This window comes from Rhizopus microsporus (assembly GCF_002708625.1).
Source record: "Rhizopus microsporus ATCC 52813 unplaced genomic scaffold scaffold_18, whole genome shotgun sequence".
NCBI classification, from domain to species: Eukaryota; Fungi; Mucoromycota; class Mucoromycetes; order Mucorales; family Rhizopodaceae; genus Rhizopus; species Rhizopus microsporus.
Genome location: NW_019671933.1, coordinates 364,875 through 388,166, shown reverse-complemented (window position 1 = coordinate 388,166; position 23,292 = coordinate 364,875). Strand labels below are relative to the sequence as shown.

Sequence of the window (23,292 nt, the reverse complement as noted above, 5' to 3'; positions counted from 1 at the left end):
AAAAAAAAAAATAGTATTGTTTTATAAAGGTATACATCGTTCTAATCTAGTGGATTTTAGAATGGCAAGTCATATATTAGATCTTTTACTAGAAGAAAGACCAAAGGATGCATATACCATTGTTAACCTTGGTAAGATATACACATACATATGTTCGAACCTAGCTTACTTTGTACTGCCTTCGTAAAGTTGAAAAAACGAATATTCGATTTATGCACTTGCTACAAGGCAAAGACGTTGCTGAAGAGATTGACGTCTTCTACACTCCTGCTTATGCCGCAGGAGACGTAGTTGCCGATAGCCTGATTAGCAATGTGCTTCTTAGCCAGACTTACTACAAACCAGACATCGTCTCCATCATCAAAACACTTTGTGGAATGCCCGGGCCATTACATGATGGCTCAGCTGCTTACTTGTTATCAACTGACCCTGAGATTACAACAGCCACGGCAGCAGCTCGTTTAGCCCCGCACTTGACCAGTATTCCATTACCAGTAGAATTCATTGGCAGAAACTATGCCGAATTGTTCAAAGCATTGCTGTTGATGCATGAAATATTGGCTATTGGCTTATTTCGTGCCCCAGACGAAGCATTAGGCAATGAACTCCCATTTGTTTATGCAAACCCAGTCCCCTCTCTCATCCTAAAAGAATCTGATAGGGTCTATGTGTTCTCTCCTCCCGGATGGTTATAAAAAAAGTTATTTATTGGATATGCTCAAGTGAACTATCGCCTAAAATAGCAATGGATGCGCCCAAACACCATCCTGTTTCGACGCCATTAATCTTTTTAGCAACAGTAAGGTATCGATCATTAGGGATTTCATATCCATATGATAAAAGTCTATAAATAAAAGATAAATCCAAGCACCATTCGGGGCGATCTAATATTTCTTCCTTGAGTGCCACATCGGTCACATTGTCCAAATACGCGCCAGAGCAGACAGATTCTGTAAGGGCTTCGAGTTCAGGTAAGCGGAAGGTGGCAGGTAATCCAAGAGGTTGCGTTCGGTCATGGAAATATGAAAAGATATAGATCGGACCATGTTGGAATGATTCTGCAATGGGAGGCTGATAGATGCCATTAAATGAACAAGGAGATAGTTCACAGTGTTTGTTTTTGTTGAGCGTCAAGTCAGTCAAGTTGATGCATTCAGCATATGAGCCCTTTCCATTAAACTTGATGGGTTCAGTCACATCCTTGGTATATTCCCATAGCAAACCGCGAGGCAGACACGCATGACCATTATCCTCAGATTGCATTACCATTGCCTGTTTATGAATCTTCTTTCGAGCCTCCATTAAACCGTATCCCAAATATGAGTTTTGATAAAGCAGATAATCTTTACCATCAAAGTGGAGCACATACTTTGAGTCATGTTCGGGAAGTTCAGGAAGTGAGCCATCCGGCAGTCTATCAGGTTCAAACACGATCTGAGTTGATCCTCCTCCAAGATCCAGTACGGCGGCAGTATGTCGTTGGTTATGGTTATCAAAGTTGCCAAGTAAGAAATTGACAGTAATCCAAGCAAAGACACCTTCATCCTTACCGTCCATGATGGATACGTCAATCACAGGGAAGGGATATTCAGCAAGATGTGATCGAACTGCAGCCAAGATGGCCTCACTCTTTTGTTCTCCAAGCAAACGTAGACCAGCTGTTGCTTTTACTGCAATAGGTGTCTTCTTCTGAAGCGATTTAGGTACTACTTGAAGAGCGTCTTGCATCAGCGTATCCAAGGATTCGGCAGCCTTTTTAGGTTCATCAGCAAAGGCGGATAAGCCAGGAATAGTTTGTGTGAATAATTCTTCTTCTTCTAAAGTAACAGGGTCGCTCTTGGTACATTGGTGAAATCTGTAGACATGAATGCGAGATCCAGTTGATCCAGCATCTACCATCAGGGCATATTTTTGACAAGAAGGAATGGGCGCTGCAGATTCTATTGACAAGGTTTAGCGAGCGTTATCTTTTTCCGTGTGTTTATAGATCTTACTTGAAGCAAATGTATCTAGAATGTTTGGATAACGATAAAACACAACAGCGGCAATGACACCAAGTAAAGCAAACACAATTCGAACAGAGGCAAGTGATTGCTTAGTTTGTCCTTTTGTTGCTGCTGCCTTTCTTAACTGTTCATAAGGTGTTTTTAATCTTGAACCTGGTTGTTTCTTGGGTGGCATTGCTGTTCAACAGGTAAAAAATAAAATAGTGATAATAATTTATACAAGAAAAAAAGAAGGGGTTTATTATGATTATCTCTGTATGCAAGTATAAATATTTATAGAAAGCACTCAAAGCCGGTTTCGGATAAACAAGTTGACGTTTTACCGAGTTTAATAATAGTTTCTATATTAACATTGCTTCCAAGCAGTTTTTGCAAACTCAATCCACATCGTACTGCTTGTAAAAGTAGAATAAGTCGTATTGGCCTTCCATGTTTGATCTGTCAAGTTATATAGTAAACTTCTCAATTGATTATCGAAAAAGTCAAGGTAGACGATATCAACCAACGCGGAGTTGTTTTGAGTGTTGGGTAGATCCGAGCCAACATAAGCAGGGGAAGGGTAGTAAGGAAGAGGGATATGGGGCGTATCATCACCTAAAGAACCGGAAGATTTTAGTTCCGACTAAGTAAGGGGAAATTCGGCAATATCATCAAGCTTACCACCAGTTCCGTAGTCATCCTTTGTGACGTATCCAAGAGTAAGTTTGGTCTTATTGGCTGTATGGAATTCTTGTACGTGAGTATTCAATCCGTGGGGCCAAATTGAACGTTTTTTCATCTCTCCTTCATGATTCAGGGCAGGCAAGACTTTACGAGCAACAGATAATGGAACGTCAAAGATAGCATAGAACTTGTCTTCAAAAGGCGAAAGTTGGTACATGTTGCTGAGTGTAAATGGACCCTTATAGACATCATATCGTACACCACCTGAATTATACAAGAAATAAGGGGTGTTTGGACGGCTATGATCAGCCACTACTTTGGGCATGACTTCTTGTGTGATTAGACGGAATACACTTGAGTTATCACTAACAGGAACAGCAGATAATGGATAGGTTTGAGGAGCGCATCCCAAAAGCTCGGATAATTGAAACTTTTTGCGAAGTTTTTGGATCTTTTCGGTCATTTTCTTACCAATGCGGGTATCAAATGTCTTTTCCTTGCCGTCAACAGAATGGAAGATGTAGGTAGGCCTGTTTTGATCCAAGTAGCGTCTGTTGAAAGTAAGGTTTCCTGTTGGCTTGGAGAGTCCCTATGGATTTTTGATAAGCTAATGAAAAGTTCAACAGTTAAGCTTACCTCAATAGAAAAGAAGCCAATTGTTTCCAAGTATCTACCAGATTCAATACCTGCAGCACGATTATCATATTGAACAAAGTCTCTTATATGTCTATAAACAAGTTGAGATTATATTGTTCAAAATTTATGAAGCTATCTCTTACGTATGACCGCCTAGAACAGCAATAGGAATGGTTGGGTGAATAGCACGAATAGCCTTGATGATATGGTGAAATTCATCAAATCGAATACCAACGTGACCAATGAGAGTGATAATATCTGGCTTATATGCTCGTAAAGACTGGTTAAACCATGGCTGGCGAATTTCGTTCTCGACAAGATTGACGACAGACATATCACCGTTGCCCTTGAAATTGAACAAAAAGCCATAAGCAAGAACACGTGTGCCAAATTCGCCCTTGAAATAAGTATACTTGTTGCTAAGTGAATAGAGGATGAGCCTAGATACCTTAGTGATTTTTTCTTCTCTTTCTTTTTTTACCCTATCTGAACTGTCTTGTTATTATGTAAATCCTTAAAGTAAACATTAGCAGCCAAATAACGATCCTTCCAGTGAGGAATAAAGTTTTTGATAGTATCCACGGTAATGTTGTTGACTATAAAGTATGTTTATAAAATGGAACTGTAATATACAAGTCTTTCTACCATAAAGCTCATGATTTCCAATTGTTAAAAGATCATAAGGTATGTTTGTGAGAAGTGGTTGGGATACTTCACCTCTTGGATCCGTAATGTCACTCAATCCATCACCTATCAATTTTGCTTAAGTCATTCCCCTTTTCTCATAAAATATTGTCATGACTACCATCATGTGTGTCACCAGTGTCTACGATGAATAAGTCCTTCTTGAGCTTTCGAGCCTTCTCTTTCATTCTGACAGCAAAAGAATAGAAATCACCCAGATCACCATTGTATGAACCTTCAAGGACATGTCCCTGAAAAAAAATAAAAAAATACAAAATTAATAACTATTAAACTTATCAACAATCTGTTATATATACCTCAAGCCAGCCATGAGTATCAGTGGTGTGAATAAAGTTGACATCGCCCCATACTAAGGGTCTAAGAGGAGGTAACTCTGGTGATTTGACAGCATCTTTTTGTTGACGCTTGTCAATGACATGGCCACTAACTGAATGAGATAGCAGTATCCCCGCTACCACCAAAGTAGAGTACAGCATGATGTGATAAGCAGTTAAAAAGAAGAGAAAAAAGAGCTATCTGCTTTTATATGTTTCGAGCAATGAACAGGGACAAATGTATCGAATATGGGTTTTCATTCGGCGAAGGAAATTTTTTGGTGTTCCCCCTTTGTCTCACCCTTTACTTTTTTTTTCCATGAGCAGATCAACTTTGATTTACAACCCAAGATAACAACTTTTACGCAATAGAAGTAGTAGATCGTCACAATAAATGAGTTAAACAGAGAGTAATGCATCCTCTACTTTCCTATTCTTTTTCTTATCTCCGTAATAAAGTTTAATCAAGTGTACAGATAAAGTGACACAAATCAACATAGGAAAAAAAAAGGGCAGAGTAAATAGAAATCTTTATAAATCTCACGTTGGCTTCGTAAATAATTTCATAGAATAGGAAAGAAAGGGAAGGCTTTAGCTTTATGAGTACAAAAATAAGCAAGGGTTCTCATTAATCCATTTCATTCTCTTATGCTAAATCAAGAAAATTATTCCTTATTAAGTCATACGGCCGCTGAGATACCAAACATATATACAAAAGGTCTTTACGCGTCACTTAAAGCGAACAGTCTTGAAACATAAACATAAACAAAAGCAGCAGATCAAGTCATTTCAAGAAAAATGTTTATTAAAGATTATTCCCAGAAGCCAATGTTTTGCACCAAAGAAAGCCTAAAAGGGAAGAAAAAGGGTCAGCAACGATGCCAAAAGACTTCTAAAGGTTCCGATTGCTGCTGTGACGGCATTCTTCAGGTTGGCCATTGACCATCAGAACAAGGGACCAGACACCCATACAGCCAGACTATCAAATACCAAGCAGCCTGCAAAGACCCGCAGTAGCAGACGTACCGTTGGGGTATGCACTAGCTGAGCTTTGTCAATTGTCAACTAGCTTATGTACCCATTTGCGCCAGACAGCAGGAAGCATTACTGACAATCTGTCACAGCTGTGATCTCAAATAACTAGCTCCCAGCTAATTACTTAGCCCCCTGTAAAGATTCCAATCGAATATCCACAACTCTTCTTCTGGCTGCCTGGAAGCCTCCAGTTGAGTGATGAAACGAACAATCGTTGTCAGTCCAGAATACGTGTTGAGCATCATAGAAAGAGATTGCATAGAAATCCTTGAACACACAATCACCGCCTTGCTGAGTAAGTTTTATAAAAAATCTTACATTGACCAAAGAGAACAACCAAAAGAGCCACCAAAAGAGCTACCAGAAGGAACCAAAAAGAGTATAAGAAAAAAAGTATAAAGAGAAAAGAAAGAGAGAGAAAAAGATATGAGAGCAAATTTCTCTCTTTTTATACCTTTTCTTTAATTTTGTGAAGTTGTCAAAAGTTCAAACGCTTGAAAATAAGGTTTCGTAAAAAAAAGCTTTACGTGACACTAGTCTATACCAAAAATGGAAACCATTTAATCTACAATGAAGATAATAATAATGTATGCATAAATAATGTCAGTGGCAACAATAATATAAATAGCAGTCATAGATTCTCTATCCACACAAATTTAATAACATCCAGCTCTTAATAATCTAATTCGCAAGTCATCGACATAACTGCCTTTTTACAATAACAAAGCTGAATGCAACATTGTCCCAAGAACTTCAGCGCCCTTCACAAAGGTCGAAAGACTTCTGAACCAGTACATCAAAAAACATGCAGCAAATAAATGGATGTTTATCAGTAAAAAGTACGAAGAAAAAGGATTTGTACCAAGTCATCCACTTTTCTTTATGACAGAAGTGCATATCCAGAAAGCAGCTTCTCTGCTGTTAAAAATCTTTGTTAACAAAAATTTGTATCCACATAAAATCAAAGAAGCTATGTTGAATTTACGAAAGATTCCAGTAAAATCATTGACAGCTTCTGGGAAACTGATAAAGACGTACATGTTGGATTTGAATAACAAAAAAGAGCTGAAGAGTGACATGCTGTTCATATATGAAAGAACTCTTGCTGGAGTTCTCAAGAGACATAACATTACTGTAGCTGAGAAAGCCGAAAATGAATGCAAGCTAGTAGCCGCTGATCTCTTCAACGAAGAAGCATGGTTTTTATTTAACTAAAGTTGTTTAAATATGTTTATTGTGGTGAGAAATGGTAGCATGGCTCATAATTGTATATAAAAGAAGAGTTTGTTAGAAAATAGTAAGGGGCTCGAACGCCATATTTTATTGGAAGAAAATTAAGATTAGACACTTCTTTTAGTCCTCAAAGCATTCCTAAATTACTTTGATTAACAGAGTCAACCGTGAGAAGATGGAAGTTTATCTGACTCCAAAAAAGCATATCTTCAGATCCCTACTAACAAAAAGATATTAGGTGGTGTTCACCGTTTCGCGAATTGTAAAAGCAGCTGTAGTAGTCCACTTGAACTCGTGCACTGGACAATCAACAAATCCCTGCCGAAGCAATGAACCGTTGAAAAACTCCTGTCAATCCGCTTTTGCAAGATAACTTCAAGACTACATTATCAAATTCACACTACAGCTTTGGATCTCGGCCGAGCACGTCCCGTAGGATAGCGCACTGTGGGAAGACTTCTTTCTGTAGTAAGGAAAAAAGAAAAAAGAAAATGGCAAAGAGAGTAGATATAAGGATGCAAATAAAGTATGATTAAGGGCAGTCTGTCTTGTTTCGTCAAGTTTACTTTGCCTTTACACCAGTTCTAGACTACATCAGCCATAGTCCAGCAAATAATGACACAGTCATCACCTTTACTTCGTTGACATTTAGTCATAAAAAGGAAGACAATATTAAGAAAACCTCATGCATAAACATAATCTTATAGTGCATTTCCTTTCATTTTTTATACCTGCTCAAATTGGAAATGGTTGAAATCATCTAATACTTGGCAGATGTTTTGGAACTGACTGCATTTTTTTTTATTATTATTATTAAGTCGACTCTTTCTGGGCAACAACCGCGTATAGGTTGAATTGACCGCATTCGTTAGCCATGCAATGACGTAGATTTTGAATGAAGTCCTTTTGTTCTTTTTCATTTTTGAGGCCTAAACGAGGTCCGAATACGATCATTGCGCCCTTTGCAATTTCCACAACGCTTCGGATAAGCCTTTCTGTTATATTGTTTTTGATTGCTATTTGATTTTTTTTTTTGGTTATTAGAAAAGTAAATTTGTCAAATTGATATACTTTACTTGTATCAACTAGACAAGTTTTCGTATCAATAACATGGCAGCCTTTTGTTCTTTTTACCATATCCTTTAGCTGGGGGCCAGCAGATACAATTTGACCCCTTTCTTTACATATTTCTCGCGCTAAGAAGATAATGTTGGGAAATTAGTGCTTAAATAATCTCTATATTAATACTTACACGCCATAACAAATTGATAGTATAAGCTGTCTTTTTTCTTGGGTAACTATCTCAGTTAAAAGCAGTCAATGTAATTAAATAGTATGTAAAGTTTACTTACATCCCCACTTGATTCAACAAATTGTAAATAGCCTCTCGGCTTAGTCACTCTAACGGCTTCCTTTATTGCCAGGGGCCATTCTTCTTCACGCAGAGAAAGCACAAGTAGCCGCATATGGACAAAATCAAAAGTATTATCTTCATAGGGTAGTCCTTCAACCACATTTCCAATAGTGAATACGAACTGTTTTGGCATGGTTTCTTTGTCTGTTACGTCCACCAAATCGCATCCATAGTATGTGCAATTGGGATAATCTGATATTGTATCCTTAGTAACTGTTAATTTTGTACATAAAACAAGAATGATGGACAGAATATACCTTAATCCAAGCACCAGCACCACATCCAATATCCAATATGGACACTCCACTATTCAAATCAAGATTGTTTGCTACACAAGGTATAATATTCCTAAGAAAGGGAGTTTACTGTCAACAGAATAATACGTGTATGAATAGAATTTACCCTCCAAGTAATTCTTTAAAAGCAAAATGTTGCTACAACAATAACTATTAAGCATTGAGCTACATTATACATGCAGCTTACATCAGCGAGTCTCCTCTGTTCAGCTTCGTCTTTTGGAAGCCAATAAGCCGAGGTTGGAACCTGATGAAACTCCCTTTCTGATATTATAGGTGATATTTGTTCATCTTCTTTCATTTGTCCTTTTAATTTTTATATGTTGATAATAATGAACTGTTTAATAAAAATACAAAAATATTTGATATATTTTTAAGACTCTGTTTTGGGGATGATTGTTTGCCTAAATTGTCTTTCAGTAAGCCAAGTATGGAAAGAAGGATTTAAATACTGAATAATGAAATATTGTCTAATCAACTGGCAACTTTACTTATAAAAAAATAGGACTTTATGCATATTTCCACAAGCCATAACATTTGTCATTTGATAAAATACTCCATGGCACGCGTACTTTTTCAACCTGTGTAGAGCAAGTTTCTTTTTTGTTTTGAAAACATGATGTTTTTATATCCAGATTTATTTATCAAAGAGAAAGAGAGAAAGAGAGATATGTAATTCAATTATATTTAAAGGCATGAATGTATATATATATATATATGTTCAGCAAATGATGCAAAAAAAAGGAAGGACTGAAAAGAAAGGATATCATGTGCGATATGAATGCAAAATGCGAATGGAATATATAGTATATGTAGTAGGGGGTATGAGCAAACAGAAGGTCCTTGATACTTGCTTATTTTTACATCGTTGAGTCTGCTGCTATCTTGCCTTTTCGTTTTGTATTAAAACGAGGTGGTGATAATGTACGAATCATACGCATCTTTCCTGAATTGAGTATCACTTTTTTCTTTGCTGGCAATTCTTCATCCTGTAATTCACCCAAAGTGATCTCTTGTAATGGTAATCTCTGTTCTGTCGTTGATCGTTTAACCCACGTCTTGTTATTGTTCACATTCAATGAATGAGGTGGTTTATTCTCTACATCATTGAGCTGTCTTTGATCCACTAGCTCGGAAAGTTCATTTTGAGTGTTATTGTCATGGTATATGCGATATAACCACATGTCGCTAGGATCATAATGTTTATCTACAAGGTCATCGTCCTCATCATCAAATAATGATCGTCTTGTAGGTGGACTGAGTGATAGCATGGAATCTTCAAACTTGGTATAAAATCGATTGGTAGGTGATGTAGACATGGGACATAGACCTGATGAAAATAAGTCGCCGTCGTCTGATTCCTCTTCTTCTTCTGAAAAAGATAGTTCCTAACAGGCTAGTTAGCACACTGTATTGTTCATTATCCCTATATCCATTCTTACTCTCTTTTTTTCAAGTATACCAATCTTGTCTTGGCTCAGGAACATGTCAAGATTAGGATGAGCCACGTTTTCTTCACGGTTTGATACTTCCATCAAGCGTTCTTGAAATGATTTTATAGGACGTTGTAATGTATCTGTACGGCTTATTGACATACGTGATAGTCTGGTGCATGGAGTAAAAGATTGATAAGGCTGTGGCTGAATAGTTGGTCTTTCAGGTGTCTTTGGACAAACATATTGTTGACTTGACATGTTTCAAAATAAAGTTGTTTGATTAAAAAGCAGTAAGTAAAAAGAAAAAAAAGACAACAAATAGAAAAAGGACTTAAAGTGTATTTTAATCACCGTTATCCAATCAAACACGTCAATTGTATAAGTGTGTTTCCTTTTTTAGTATTTAGTTAATTTTTACGCGTTTTTATCCTTTTTTTGATAGACGCGTTTACAAGTGATGCAAAACAATGAATCAAAACATTTGATTAATGAGTAAGTTGAATTGAACAAGTCATTTATTATGAAATGACAACAATTACAAAAAAGAGAGAGATAGAGACAGAAAGCGAGAGAAAAAAAGAGGAAAGAAAAGAGAAAGAAGAGAGAAAAAAAACACTTTTTTAAATGTTTCTTTTCCAGACATTTTGTCATACAGTTCACAGTAAGCAAATGGCCTCTTAAAGAACATCAAATAATGACTCACTTCAAGAAATTATATCAAACCACATAACAATGTATCCATACAATGGGTTGCTTTCAGATGAACTCGTCTTTCTAAATACTTTTAAAGACATTGACAGCATGTTGAATAATATTTCAAAAGAGCGTTGTTATTGACTTTCAATAAAAGTTACAAAACGATCGTTGGCTATATATCGCTGCTTATTTCCATAAGCACTGTTCTTCTTTTTGTTATTGTGAGAAGAACATAGTTGCTGCTGTCTACTGTGCACTTGCTCTAATTGTAAAAGTTGATCAACAAAGATCTGAATTCGTCCCAATTGCAGCAAGCTTTTTGGGTATCGTGAATGAACCGACTTTAAACGTGACATAGAACTCTTCAGAAAGGAAGAGCTGCCCTGTCTTTCGGGAAAGGTCAAAGTAGTTGATATAGTTGAATATGCAGGTTATGCATTAATTGATTAATGTTGTTTTTGATGTATCCTGCCTGTCTTTCTTAAACGAAGGATAGTACGATAGACATGGTTTATTAGCTTATGAATGATGGTTTATAGTTGCATGAATACACTCAAGCAGTATCACATTCATTCAAACTATAAAAAATGTCAAAAGAAATAACTGGCACTATTAGTAATTTTATGCATAAGCAAAAAAAAAGTCCAGTAACCGTGTGGCTTGTACCTTGAATGTCAAACTAGCTAGTAAATACTTTTTTTTTTTACACATTAGAAAATAAAAAAATGACAGCTCGAAAGGAAGACGAAATGGAAGTAGATTCCTTGGATGCATTAAAACAAGAATATTATCAAGGAAAGCACATTGCAGAACCAGTAAAAGAAATTGAAGTAAGAGCATCACTCATTCAAATAAATATATCACCAACAGTTGTTCCCCCTCCCTTCATTAGGAAAAATGGAAATTATTACCAGCCTTTTTGAAAGTAAAAGGCCTCGTCAAGCAACACATTGATTCGTTCAATTATTTTGTCAATGTTGATCTTAAAAAGATCGTCAAAGCCAACGAAAAGGTGACATCAGACGTAGATCCTCACTTTTATTTAAAGTAAGCCCACACTTTTTTTTTGATGTTTTTTGGCTGACAATGAGTTAGATACACTGGTATTCGTGTAGGCATGCCTGAACGTACAGACGACGATGTTGCCAACAGAAGTTATACACCTCATGAATGTCGACTTCGTGACTTGACTTATTCGGCTAATATATTTGTTGATGTCGAGTATACTCGTGGAAGACAAATTGTCAAAAGAAAGAATGTTATGATTGGTCGTCTACCCATCATGTTACGTTCTTCTCATTGTGTATTGACTGGTAAAAATGAAGCAGAATTAGCCAGAATGAAAGAATGTCCTTTGGATCCAGGCAAGTTTTTTTTTTCTTTTACTTTATTAGTAACCATTAACAAAAAATCTATAGGAGGATACTTTGTTGTAAAGGGAACAGAAAAGGTTATTTTAGTACAAGAACAACTATCAAAGAATCGTATTATTGTCGATGTTGATAAAAAGAACAATATTGTTGCCAACGTGCAGAGTTCAACACATGAGCGTAAATCAAAGACAGCCATTTATGTAAAAAACGGCAAAATTTACTTGAAGCACAACTCCATTTCTGAAGATATTCCTGTGGTTATTTTCATGAAAGCACTTGGCGTTCAATCAGATCGTGAGATTTCACAGTTAGTATGTGGTAACGATCATGACTTACATGATCAGTTTGCTATCAATGTCGAAGAAGCATCTCGACTTCGTGTCTTTACACAGATGCAAGCATTGGATTTTATCGGAGCTAAAGTCAAGGTCAATCGTAAGATGGGACCTGTCATCAAAAAGACCTTGGCAGAGGAAGCATTGGAAGTACTTGCTACTGTCATCTTTGCTCATGTGCCTGTAGAGAACTTGAATTTTAGAGAAAAGAGTATCTATGCTGCTATCATGATTCGTCGTGTCTTGATTGCCATGACCGACACCGTTCAGGTGGATGACCGTGATTATGTTGGTAACAAGCGTCTTGAATTGGCTGGTCAATTGCTTGCGCTTTTGTTTGAAGATTTATTCAAAAAATTCAATTCTGATCTCAAGATGAACGCAGATAAAGTACTCAAGAAACCTAATCGAACACAAGAATTTGATATCTTTAATCAACTTGTCTTGCATGGTGATCACATCACAAGTGGATTCATTCGCGCTATCTCTACAGGAAATTGGGTCTTGAAGCGTTTCAAGATGGACCGTGCAGGTATTACACAAGTCTTATCCCGTCTTTCCTATATTTCTGCCTTGGGTATGATGACACGTATCTCTTCACAATTCGAAAAGACAAGAAAGGTGTCTGGTCCAAGAGCTTTGCAGCCCTCTCAGTGGGGTATGCTGTGTCCCTCTGATACACCTGAAGGTGAAGCATGTGGTCTGGTTAAGAATTTGGCTTTGATGACACACATCACAACAGATCAAGAAGAAGAGCCCATTCGAAAGATTGCGTTTGCATTAGGTGTTGAAGACGTCAATCTCTTGACAGGTGCAGAAATTTACAGACCCAACACATTCATCGTTCTCTTGAACGGTGTCATTCTCGGCATCACCCGTCGTGTTCAACACTTTGCCAAGAGCTTCCGTCGCCTACGTCGTGCTGGTCGCATCTCTGAATTCGTCTCTGTATTTGTCAACATTCATCATAGAACAGTCAACCTGTCCTCGGACGGTGGTCGTATCTGTAGACCATTGATCATTGTCGAAAACGGTGTGCCTGCTGTAAAGCAACACCATATCGATGACCTGATCGCAGGCAAACTCACCTTTGACGACTTCTTAAAGGGCGGTCTTGTTGAATATGTCGATGTAAACGAAGAGAGTGATGCCAATATTGCTGTTTATGAAAAAGACATTATACCACAAACAACACATTTAGAAATTGAACCCTTTACCATCCTTGGTGCTGTTGCAGGCTTGATTCCTTATCCTCACCATAACCAATCGCCCAGAAATACATATCAATGTGCTATGGGTAAGCAGGCCATTGGTGCTATTGGCTATAACCAACTGAACCGTATCGAAACCTTGATCTATCTGATGGTCTATCCTCAACAACCTATGGTCAAGACAAAGACGATTGAACTGATTGGCTATGATAAATTGCCAGCTGGTCAAAACGCTACAGTGGCCGTCATGAGTTACTCTGGTTATGATATTGAAGATGCCTTGGTATTGAATAAATCAGGTTTGGATCGTGGCTTTGGTCGTTGTCAAGTGATGAGAAAGTATGCTACTATGGTCAAGCGATATCCTAATGGTACCTATGATCGTCTGGCAGATCCACCTAGTCGTGAATCCGAATTGTTTAATGAAAGTTATGACGCAATTGAAGCAGATGGTATTGCTGGCGTCGGAGAACCTGTAGAGGCAGGATCAATTTACATCAACAAGCAGACACCTGTGAGTACAGGTATTGATGCTGTACCAGGTTCAGCACAGACAGTGGCCTATAAGCCTGCACCTATGCGATACAAGTCACCACAGACAGGTTATATAGACAAGGTACTGTTTACAACTACAGAATCAGATCAAACATTGATCAAAGTCAACATTCGTCAAACACGTCGACCTGAATTGGGTGACAAGTTCTCATCTCGTCACGGACAGAAGGGTGTGTGTGGTATCATTGTCCAGCAGGAAGATATGCCATTCTCTGACTTGGGTGTTTGTCCCGACATCATCATGAATCCTCACGGTTTCCCATCTCGTATGACAGTGGGTAAAATGATTGAATTGCTAGCTGGTAAAGCAGGTGTGTTGGATGGATCATTGCAGTACGGTACAGCCTTTGGTGGATCCAAGGTAGAAGATATGAGTCGACTTTTGATCAAGCATGGATTCAATTACTCTGGTAAAGACTATGTAACATCAGGTATTACTGGTGAACCTCTCTCTGCCTATATCTTCTTTGGGCCCATCTATTATCAGAAATTGAAGCACATGGTTATGGACAAGATGCACGCACGAGCAAGGTAAATTAAGAAAAAACAATAGCAATTTATTCCATATTAATTTATTTCTACAGAGGTCCTCGTGCTACATTGACACGTCAACCTACAGAAGGTAGATCAAGAGATGGTGGTCTTCGTCTTGGAGAAATGGAAAGAGATTGCTTGATTGGTTATGGTGCATCGATGTTATTGTTGGAAAGATTGATGATTTCATCTGATATTTTCGAAGTACATGTTTGTAGCGAGTGTGGTTTTATTGGATACTCTGGCTGGTGTCAATTCTGTAAAAGCTCCAAATTTATGAAGACAATGCAAATACCCTATGCAGCCAAATTGCTCTTCCAGGAATTATTGGCCATGAACATTTCACCACGTATGATCTTAGAGGATGCTATTTAAATAATGTAAATAATAATAATATAATAAAATGACCTTACTCGAATGTATCTCGTTTACAAATAAATATAAAAAAAATACATACACACAAATATTCACAAGAGTTTATTATTATTTTTATACATACATTTACAAAAAAGCTTAGGCTTGACCTTCATAATCCTCAACATCTTGTTCAGTATTCGTACGGTGAGACCGTCTTCCGCCTTTACGACCAGCTTCTTTTGCACGTTCACTACCTTGAGTGAAGCTACCACTAGAGGCTTTACCGCCCTTGGAAGCAATATCGTGCTGTTTTTTCATAAGTATCGTCGACATTTTTTAAAAAAAACTTTCAATACATACCTGCTTCTCAGGATCCATACTAGCAAAACCACCAGTGTGGCTGGCATGGCCACCTTTGGAGGCAATTTCTTGAACTTCCTCTTTGGGACGGTTTGCAAAGTTAGTGGGGTTATTGTTACGACTAGACATAATTGTATAAATTCAATAGTTGAAGCTATCAAAAAAAATAAACGTTTCCCCTTCTTTTTTATATGTATAATCGGAGGTTTCAAGATTAAATCAGTATGAAAACAAAGTTATTTAAACCTGTCAATATGAAATCATTTTTAACGAAACAGTGTGGTTCATTTCAAAGGTCTCTTGCTTTTGCATACGTACACTTGATCATGCTTATTATAGTCGTACTTAAACTGATTACATAAAAGTAAAATATTAACACGAAATGATATACATCTTGGATTGTTTTTGTTATAGACATTGTTTTCTCTCTTCTTTATTTTGTTTAGTTTCAATATAAGTGATGAAAATTTTAGCTTGCATAAATGATTAAAGCACTTATTAGCTTCATAAATAAGACACTCTATTAACAAAAGTGTTCTAGCACATCTATGAAAATTGATACTAGCAAATCATCTTGTAGTTATCTTAAACAAGTAGGCTGCATGCAAAACAAGATTCGGTCAAAAAAGAGTGTTACTTTTAATAAGCTGCTTTTACATTAGAATTAGATTTACATTAAAGTGCATCATGAGAAGACTCAGCGATAACTTGGTCCGGAAGAGGGGAGCAAAGAAAAGAACGGACGAGGCCATACTCGATACTCTCCCTTTAAGCTAGTACCGGATTAGTTTCGACTATGATCTTGGGACAAGCTGGGGAATAGCATTGGCCCTATTATTTGATCCCAAAAAAAAAGGAAAAGCTTTTTTATGTGTATTTACAAAAACAATTATGACATTCCACAGTTTAGAGAAATCTCTTGAAGTCTTCCATTAACCCGAAAGGTCAACCATTCGTCCACCTCAACGGTCTGAGTTCAATATCTCTTAAATCTCCTTGGTGCGTAAGCCAAGCACGCAGGTTTTCAAATTCAATGGGAAATGACTTGGGAGGCTTCACTTTTGCTCCACGTTCGTTGAATTCAGAATAATGATATATATATTTATAACTGTAAAGGTTTCTACCATTGCTTACAATAAAAAAACACATTTTCTCGGCACAGTCCATAGAAAGAGATAGAAATCCTTTTTTATACTGATAGAAGCTGAGATTTAAAACGATGTCAACTGCCTAATGCAACTTTGCATTTTTTCTTGGCTTCTTTCTTTTTTTTTTTTTTCTTTATCCAATTATAATGAGAATTTATTTACTGACAGCAGCCTTATTATTACTTTATGCAACACTCGTCTATGGTAAAGTAATATGTGAGGCAGATCTTGTTGGAATGGTCTAATGTAGCTTATTTCTTTACTAGCTGACTACAAATATATTTTGGGTCTGAAGTCAGATGCAACAGACGAAGAATACAAGACAGCCAGAAAGAACATTGAGTCTATGGGAGGCAAAGTGACTTACGAGTTTCATTCGACTATGAAAGCTTTTGCATTTATAGTACCAGATAACACTATTGCAACTAAAGAGCAACCAGCTTTTGTTGACTTTCTTGAAGAAGACAAGACAGGTAAAGTGCCGCATAAAATAATAAGCCAAACTAACTCGGTAGTAGTTCATATTTATGACAAGTAAAACTAATGCCAAGACATACTAAATAAATCATATATTTCTCTTCATTTTTTATAAATTAAACAGCATATTCAAAGGAACCCATTTGACCAAATGAATAAGCTATCTATATTATTGTAATAATAAAGACACTGTATAAAGTTGAGGTTGATGGGTATTAAAAGTGTCTAGAACCATTGCACTATCACTCATATGAACAAAACTCAAATCTTGGCATAACCTAGTGTTGCAAAGAACGGCCTACAATCTAAGAAAGTCTATTTGGATGTCAACCGTGCTTTCATTAAGGATGCTTCCATGCTTACATTGATATGACAATACGCATTACTCTTATTCGCTAACAAAGAGTACCATATTCCTACAAGTGGATAAGACATGTTTAGCTTGCTAAAAGATGCCAATAGTCTTGAAGCAGCGTTATTACTGATCAAAGCAAATAAAAGGCGTACACTCTTATACATACATAAGTACCAAGTCAAAGAACTTCCAGTTATGATCCCAAGGGGGTACTTTAATAAAATGCAAATACCAGTCATACCTCCAAGTTATTTAGTTATGTCTCAGGTACGGTCAAGTGACGATCAAAGGAAGTGCGCATACAACTATGCGTAAGCCTTGAACTGAAGAAGAGAAAGAGGGCAGCAGACTATGATAATGCTGGTACATTTAGTGTACTGAACGAAAAGTACTTTAAAAACACATACATGCACTTTTTATGATTTAATGCATGTCATATCATAACTTGTTAATAAGGAACTTGCATAAACTAGTATCCATGACTCTCTTTACATTAGCCAGAGTGTATAATGTCGTTTATAGTAAATCTGTAACTATACGCTATTTTTACAAGGCAACAACAGCAGTAGTGAGTAGTCTTGTAGGTAGCCGTAAGAGCTTTGATGCGTCTTTTCTGGTTTAGGGAAATTCCAGCCATTTGACAAAAGTGCAACCGATCGACACCAGCCTCAATTTAACAAGTGTTACACGAGCATAAAAATGAACTAAGGTCTTCTCCTTTTTGATATAAAACCACAGCGGAAGAAAGGGGAATACTTACATCATTATTATTGATTATTTATAGACAAAAAAGGAGAAATAGTACAAGTAAAGTGAATTTCTCTAGTCGTCTTTCTCTGTCCATTCTCACTTTCCCCTCTTCTTTTTCTCTTGTAGTAAAATAAGCCAAGATGTAACTGTATAGTAGGCCTCAAAACAAAGACAAAGGATTCTAATAAATGTATTCTTCAGTATGATGACTCCTTGTCACCGCAGGTCATTGATTGTCCCTTATTTAGTCGAGTCTTATTCAAGCAAGATGAATAACCTCTTGGCCTATATGTTTCATTATGGAAAGAAAAAAAATTTTTTTTCTCTTAATTAATGCTACTGAAAAGAAATACTTTAGCTTTGATATTATTTTATGATGATCCCTTTATGATGTATTCGGAATTGACATTTGACAGGATGTAATCTTTGATAACTTTGTGTAAATGAATGAAATCACACTCTGGCAGCAATGGTTGTCATAGTAAAAATCGGAGCTTTATATGTAAAATTAAATAAATAGGCTTTTTTTATTGATTTGATCGCTTTTCTTTATTCATTATTTTTTTTCGTATGTCTGGAGTACAGGAAGATAAAAGCTATGAAGCATCGACTTCAGGCGCGCCTACAAATACAAACAATTCTTTACTGTCAACCCATCCTACTCGGGAAGGAACACGATTTAGCTTATTTAAAGAGAAACAGAAAAAGATACCTGCTATGCAAGGATTGAAGACCATTATCCTATCCTCCTATGTGAATTTACTCCTCGTGTTTGTACCTATCGGAATTGCTTCTCATTTTGTCTGGTCTCCTACTATTACCTTTATTATGAACTTCTTGGCAATCGTTCCGTTGGCTAAGCTCCTTGGGTTTGCTACTGAAGACATCGCCCTTCGTACAGGAGAGGTAATAATACAGTACGAAACGAAGATAAAAAGAGCTAATTTATTCTAGGTTATTGGTGGTTTATTAAATGCCACATTCGGTAACGCTGTAGAACTTATCATCAGTATCATCTCACTCACCCAAAATCTGGTCGTTGTCGTGCAAGCATCTATGCTCGGTTCTATTCTTTCAAACTTACTTCTCGTCCTTGGCATGTGTTTTTGGGGAGGTGGTTACTACTACAAAGAGCAACACTTCAACAAGACTGTGGCTCAGACTTCAGCCTCACTCCTGTTTATCTCTGTAGCTTCTCTCTTAATCCCTGCCTCATTTTACGGTTCAATCACTTCAGCTAGATCAGAATCAAACGAGGATCTGACTCAGGATATTCTCCGCATCTCAAGAGCCACCTCTGTCATCTTGCTCGTTCTTTACTTTTCATATATATTTTTCCAAGTAAGTCAAGTGACTTAAAAAAAGATAGACGCAGTGGCTAAGTTACCTTTTTGAGTAGTTAAGGACACACAAGCACTTGGTACGTCCGAATACCGGGAATGTTCGATTCTTGTCTAATTTTCCTTTTTTATATAAATATGCAGTTCATAGGACCAACCATTGTAGAAAGTCGTGACATCACTAGACGTCCAGACGTTGAAGGAGGTTCAAGACAAGAAGAGGAAGAAGAAGAGGAGGAGGAAGAGCCACAATTACCTGCTTGGATGGCTGTTGCCTTGTAAGTCTAGCTTATATCTAAAAAAAAGAAATCAAACTAAAGCAGTAAAATAGACTAGTTGTCGTAACTGCCCTTGTCGGTGTCTGTGCCGAATTCCTCGTTTCTGCTATTGAAGATGTCACCAAAGTTTGGCATATCAGTGAAACGTTTGTAGGTTTGATTTTGCTCCCTATTGTGGGTAATGCTGCTGAGCATCTTACTGCTGTAACTTGTGCCATCAAGAATAAGGCAAGTATACCTTTTTGAAATAATACGATTGGGCTAATCCTACCTTATAGATGGATCTTGCCCTGGGTGTGGCTGTCGGAAGTAGTATGCAGATTGCTCTGTTAGTAACACCCTTGATGGTGATCATTGGCTGGGGCATGAATGTCGAGATGAGCTTATACTTTAACATCTATGAAACAGCTATTTTGTTTATTGCTGTTATCATGGTGAACTACTTGATCATGGTAAGTAAATTCGATATGTGCATAGAAAAGGAACTAATGACTTTTTTAGGACGGTGAAAGCAATTGGTTGGAAGGATTGATGCTTGTGGCTGTCTACATTGTGATTGCTATCAGTTTCTATTATTACCCAGATGAGACTAGTGCCAGTACAGGAGCTTTGCCTACTGGTAACACTACTGTATCATCATAGACTTCTGTATATATTTATATTTATATTAATCACTTGTTAAATATATTGGAAAATAAAATAACACAAGCTAATATATTTCAAACTATCTGATCTTGTAGTAATCATGTGCTATTGCTGACGTGTTGTAGATATTTACCCTCTCAGTAAAGAACAACACCAAAGAACTACTCATCGCTTTTCAGCACAAGCTTTCATATGAATGCTTGGGTTAACTTCAGGTTTAAAAAAAAAAACGGGTAAAGGATTAACACATAAATTAAATTACGGCCCAGACAGGGTTTGTTTGTTTTTCTTTTTCTTTTTGATTATAAATCATGACACTTAGTTGGGCAACTACCTCATTAACAAGAGCACTCAAGATACAGTACCCCATTATTCAAGCACCCTGTGCTGGTCATACAGGAGTCAATCTAGTTGCTGCCGTTAGTAACGCGGGCGGACTGGGTTCTCTTGGCGCAGGCATGATAGCGCCAGGTCAACTACGTGAAATGATTCGCGAAATACAGCAAAAGACAAAACATCCATTTAGTGTCAACCTGTTCTGTCGTCCAACACCACCGCCTTCTCATGAAGAACTTCAACATCATTATCAAGGAAGCGACGACGCTTTAAACGCTATTCGTGTTGAACTAGGCTTACCTATTCCGAAAGAGTATCAATTACGATCTCCACCCTTGGAGGAACAAGTTCAGGTTCTGTTAGATGAAGGTGTACCTGTTGTCTCTTACACATTTGGTTATTTGCCTGAAGCCATCCACAAAAAGTTTGTTAATGCAGGTGTCTATTTGATTGGAACTGCGACTACTGTCGGAGAAGCGATCATGCTCGCTGGCCTTGATCCCTCTAGTCCGACACGCAAGGCGGATGCAATCATCGCTCAGGGCATTGAGGCAGGTGGGCACCGAGGCTCATTTTTGGAAGGTGCACAATTGTCTGTGCGCGATTTAACCAGAAGTATCAGACAAGCTGTAGGACCTGAAATACCTGTTATCGCTGCTGGTGGACTCAGTAACGGCCAGGACGTGGTCGATGTTCTTCGTCTGGGTGCGGATGGTGCTGCCTTGGGAACCTTGTTTATGCTTTCAACTGATTCTGCCACCCCCAAAGCCCACCGAGAATACATACTCAAGGCGGATCAAAACCAGGTGGAGCCCACAAGAGTATCACGAGTGCTTACCGGAAGAGCCGTTCGTAGCTATCCCAATGCCCTCATGAAACGTCTAGAATCATTTGATGTTCCAGGTTATGATATTCATTCAGCCAAGACAAAGGATATAGCTGCCTATGCTGCTCAAAAGGGTATTCCTGATTATATGTGGCTCTTTACGGGTGCTCATGCATCTGAAGCCGCCAAGTACTCCGAGCAGGGCACATTGTCAGCTTCTGAAATACTCGGCAAGATTGTATCGGATGTAAATAAACATATAGCGTGATTTCCTTTTTTGAACAATAACAACACAGTTTATTCTACTCTTTTTTTTAACGGTTGTATCTTTCCAGCCTTCCAATGTAAAAGATAAACATGTTGGCTGCGCAGACGACAGCAGCAATACGGAACATCCAAGCAGACCCCAAATATTGATATAAATAACCTCCTACAAGCGCACCTAATCCTGTGCCGAGCCCAAAATGGAGAGCACCTAGAATGCCTTGTGCAACTGATCGTTGTTCGGGTGGGAAGAAACTATCCATTTCGCTAACAGAGGTAGCCCAAAAGATACCAAAGCCAATACCTGACAGAGTGTCAATACCTTTTTATGATTAAGCAATTTTACTTACCATGGAGGGTTTGAAGTGAAAGAGCAATGACGTTGGTAATAAATGAGTCAGGCACAAGTACTGTGTACGCCAAACATCGCACAATGGTTACAATGTGTGCAGCTACAATCATCTTTGTTACACCAAATCTTTCCTGTAACTATTTCCAGGGGGAAGGAGAAGATTAGAATGTTGTATGTGTATACGCGCGATATATTACCTGTTTAGAAAAGCAAAAGCAGAGTAACTCAGTTATGCCTGTCGTAGGTCCAGTCCAGCCGATCCAACTTGCAGGCATATGGAGCTCGCCGCTCAAGAAAAGGAACAAGAAGTTGATGATGATGGATAAAACAAATCCAAATAAGAGCGTAGTGATCAAGAAGGTCAAGATACGAGGTGAAGTAAATATCTGAGCTGAAGGAATCTCTTCGGGACTATGTTCCAAAATGCTCGCCAAAGACTGATCTACGGAAGCAATACGTGAGATGGCTAACCCCAGGTCAACACCGACAATATCAAGAGCTTCATCAGCTTCTTCTCGAACGGTATGTACAGATGCCAAGCTGTTGGTCTTGAACAGATCAACAAAATGACTATCTCCTGCCACAGAGTTTCTGTGTTGGTCTGAGATACTGTTGTAATTTTCGCGATTGTTGAATAACTTTTCAGCCGTCTTTACACGTTGGATCGGTTGCTGCTCTTCTTCATTTGCTGGGAGGTGTTCATATTGATTTGGTTTAGCAAAGAAGGCCAAGAGAATAAAGACCAGGGTAGACGAAGCATAAACATAAAAGATAGTATCAAGATTACCGGTATAAGATATCAATTGTCCTACAACAAGAATAGTCAATGCAGCCGAAACAGAACCCCATAAACGTTGCTCGCCTAACAAAGAATGAAACTTTAGCCCTTGCTTTCTTTGACAGTACAAGTAGTTGTTTACCATATAAAATTTTGTTGGGGCCCAATATTTTCATGACAGCACTGTCCACAAGAGCCATATTGGGTAAAGTGAAAAAAGCAAATCCTAAAGCCAACGAAGAGACGACGACGACCAAGAGTGTGTTGGATAGCTCAATACCAAATAACGTGCCAGAGGATTGACCGATGAACATAATGGCCATGATGGCTGCACCACCCAAAAAGGCAGTAAGAGCCATGATAAGTCCGTGAAGAGCAGGCTTTTTGTCAACGATATATGTCCAAAGAGGACAAGAGATAGATTGAATAAATGGAGCAATCGCCAAGACTAGGCCGATTTGATCAGAGGAAAAGTTGAGGGTATCATGATAGTATATTGGTAGATACGGTTGAGCTGCAGAGAGTACAGCAAAGATGGCTATGTAGAGTAGCTTACAGATAAGATACATATAGACTAGGGAAAA

General features: G+C 37.8%; 11 protein-coding genes across 11 annotated transcripts; 5 read left to right on the top strand and 6 right to left on the bottom strand.

The window, feature by feature from the left end:
• Positions 1 to 61: 61 nt before the first annotated feature.
• On the top strand, positions 62 to 604 carry RHIMIDRAFT_240867 (uncharacterized protein; the record flags this gene model as incomplete). The annotated part of the gene is made up of 3 exons (XM_023609466.1): positions 62 to 131; positions 190 to 526; positions 586 to 604. 3 exons carry the CDS (start codon positions 62 to 64, stop codon positions 602 to 604), a joined length of 426 nt encoding a protein of 141 aa, XP_023463071.1.
• A 96-nt stretch (positions 605 to 700) lies between these two features.
• Positions 701 to 2,235, bottom strand: RHIMIDRAFT_51206 (nucleoside phosphatase GDA1/CD39). Its single transcript, XM_023615345.1, has 2 exons — positions 1,995 to 2,235; positions 701 to 1,940 (listed from the first exon to the last, which is right to left on the bottom strand). Exons 1-2 carry the CDS (start codon positions 2,179 to 2,181, stop codon positions 706 to 708), a joined length of 1,422 nt encoding a protein of 473 aa, XP_023463070.1. The 5' UTR covers positions 2,182 to 2,235; the 3' UTR covers positions 701 to 705.
• A 4-nt stretch (positions 2,236 to 2,239) lies between these two features.
• Positions 2,240 to 4,554, bottom strand: RHIMIDRAFT_218862 (uncharacterized protein). Its single transcript, XM_023607363.1, has 8 exons — positions 4,307 to 4,554; positions 4,111 to 4,240; positions 3,951 to 4,055; positions 3,787 to 3,901; positions 3,449 to 3,724; positions 3,306 to 3,396; positions 2,667 to 3,258; positions 2,240 to 2,600 (listed from the first exon to the last, which is right to left on the bottom strand). Exons 1-8 carry the CDS (start codon positions 4,484 to 4,486, stop codon positions 2,353 to 2,355), a joined length of 1,737 nt encoding a protein of 578 aa, XP_023463069.1. The 5' UTR covers positions 4,487 to 4,554; the 3' UTR covers positions 2,240 to 2,352.
• A 3,286-nt stretch (positions 4,555 to 7,840) lies between these two features.
• Positions 7,841 to 8,678, bottom strand: RHIMIDRAFT_51121 (S-adenosyl-L-methionine-dependent methyltransferase). The gene is made up of 4 exons (XM_023615344.1): positions 8,490 to 8,678; positions 8,409 to 8,440; positions 8,264 to 8,354; positions 7,841 to 8,211 (listed from the first exon to the last, which is right to left on the bottom strand). The coding sequence occupies exons 1-4, from the start codon at positions 8,601 to 8,603 to the stop codon at positions 7,900 to 7,902; spliced, it is 549 nt and encodes a 182-aa protein (XP_023463068.1). The 5' UTR covers positions 8,604 to 8,678; the 3' UTR covers positions 7,841 to 7,899.
• A 254-nt stretch (positions 8,679 to 8,932) lies between these two features.
• RHIMIDRAFT_294537 (uncharacterized protein) lies at positions 8,933 to 10,304 on the bottom strand. The gene is made up of 2 exons (XM_023614095.1): positions 9,745 to 10,304; positions 8,933 to 9,690 (listed from the first exon to the last, which is right to left on the bottom strand). The coding sequence occupies exons 1-2, from the start codon at positions 9,994 to 9,996 to the stop codon at positions 9,163 to 9,165; spliced, it is 780 nt and encodes a 259-aa protein (XP_023463067.1). The 5' UTR covers positions 9,997 to 10,304; the 3' UTR covers positions 8,933 to 9,162.
• Positions 10,305 to 11,152: 848 nt separating this feature from the next.
• On the top strand, positions 11,153 to 14,923 carry RHIMIDRAFT_263642 (DNA-directed RNA polymerase). The gene is made up of 5 exons (XM_023611690.1): positions 11,153 to 11,264; positions 11,327 to 11,481; positions 11,530 to 11,798; positions 11,853 to 14,439; positions 14,493 to 14,923. The coding sequence occupies exons 1-5, from the start codon at positions 11,160 to 11,162 to the stop codon at positions 14,815 to 14,817; spliced, it is 3,441 nt and encodes a 1,146-aa protein (XP_023463066.1). The 5' UTR covers positions 11,153 to 11,159; the 3' UTR covers positions 14,818 to 14,923.
• Positions 14,924 to 14,955: 32 nt separating this feature from the next.
• RHIMIDRAFT_294535 (conidiation-specific protein con-10) lies at positions 14,956 to 15,288 on the bottom strand (the record flags this gene model as incomplete). Its single annotated transcript, XM_023614094.1, has 2 exons — positions 14,956 to 15,105; positions 15,160 to 15,288. 2 exons carry the CDS (start codon positions 15,286 to 15,288, stop codon positions 14,956 to 14,958), a joined length of 279 nt encoding a protein of 92 aa, XP_023463065.1.
• Positions 15,289 to 16,444: 1,156 nt separating this feature from the next.
• RHIMIDRAFT_294534 (uncharacterized protein) lies at positions 16,445 to 17,288 on the top strand. The gene is made up of 3 exons (XM_023614093.1): positions 16,445 to 16,511; positions 16,574 to 16,780; positions 16,826 to 17,288. The coding sequence occupies exons 1-3, from the start codon at positions 16,454 to 16,456 to the stop codon at positions 16,843 to 16,845; spliced, it is 285 nt and encodes a 94-aa protein (XP_023463064.1). The 5' UTR covers positions 16,445 to 16,453; the 3' UTR covers positions 16,846 to 17,288.
• A 1,172-nt stretch (positions 17,289 to 18,460) lies between these two features.
• Positions 18,461 to 20,149, top strand: RHIMIDRAFT_309301 (calcium/proton exchanger; the record flags this gene model as incomplete). The annotated part of the gene is made up of 7 exons (XM_023614593.1): positions 18,461 to 18,795; positions 18,844 to 19,234; positions 19,293 to 19,309; positions 19,374 to 19,507; positions 19,561 to 19,735; positions 19,786 to 19,959; positions 20,009 to 20,149. Exons 1-7 carry the CDS (start codon positions 18,607 to 18,609, stop codon positions 20,147 to 20,149), a joined length of 1,221 nt encoding a protein of 406 aa, XP_023463063.1. The 5' UTR covers positions 18,461 to 18,606.
• A 314-nt stretch (positions 20,150 to 20,463) lies between these two features.
• Positions 20,464 to 21,582, top strand: RHIMIDRAFT_240857 (2-nitropropane dioxygenase; the record flags this gene model as incomplete). The annotated part of the gene is made up of 1 exon (XM_023609465.1): positions 20,464 to 21,582. One exon carries the CDS (start codon positions 20,464 to 20,466, stop codon positions 21,580 to 21,582), a length of 1,119 nt encoding a protein of 372 aa, XP_023463062.1.
• A 46-nt stretch (positions 21,583 to 21,628) lies between these two features.
• Positions 21,629 to 23,277, bottom strand: RHIMIDRAFT_240856 (MFS general substrate transporter; the record flags this gene model as incomplete). The annotated part of the gene is made up of 4 exons (XM_023609464.1): positions 21,629 to 21,882; positions 21,929 to 22,067; positions 22,128 to 22,792; positions 22,851 to 23,277. The coding sequence occupies 4 exons, from the start codon at positions 23,275 to 23,277 to the stop codon at positions 21,629 to 21,631; spliced, it is 1,485 nt and encodes a 494-aa protein (XP_023463061.1).
• Between the last annotated feature and the right edge of the window lie 15 nt (positions 23,278 to 23,292).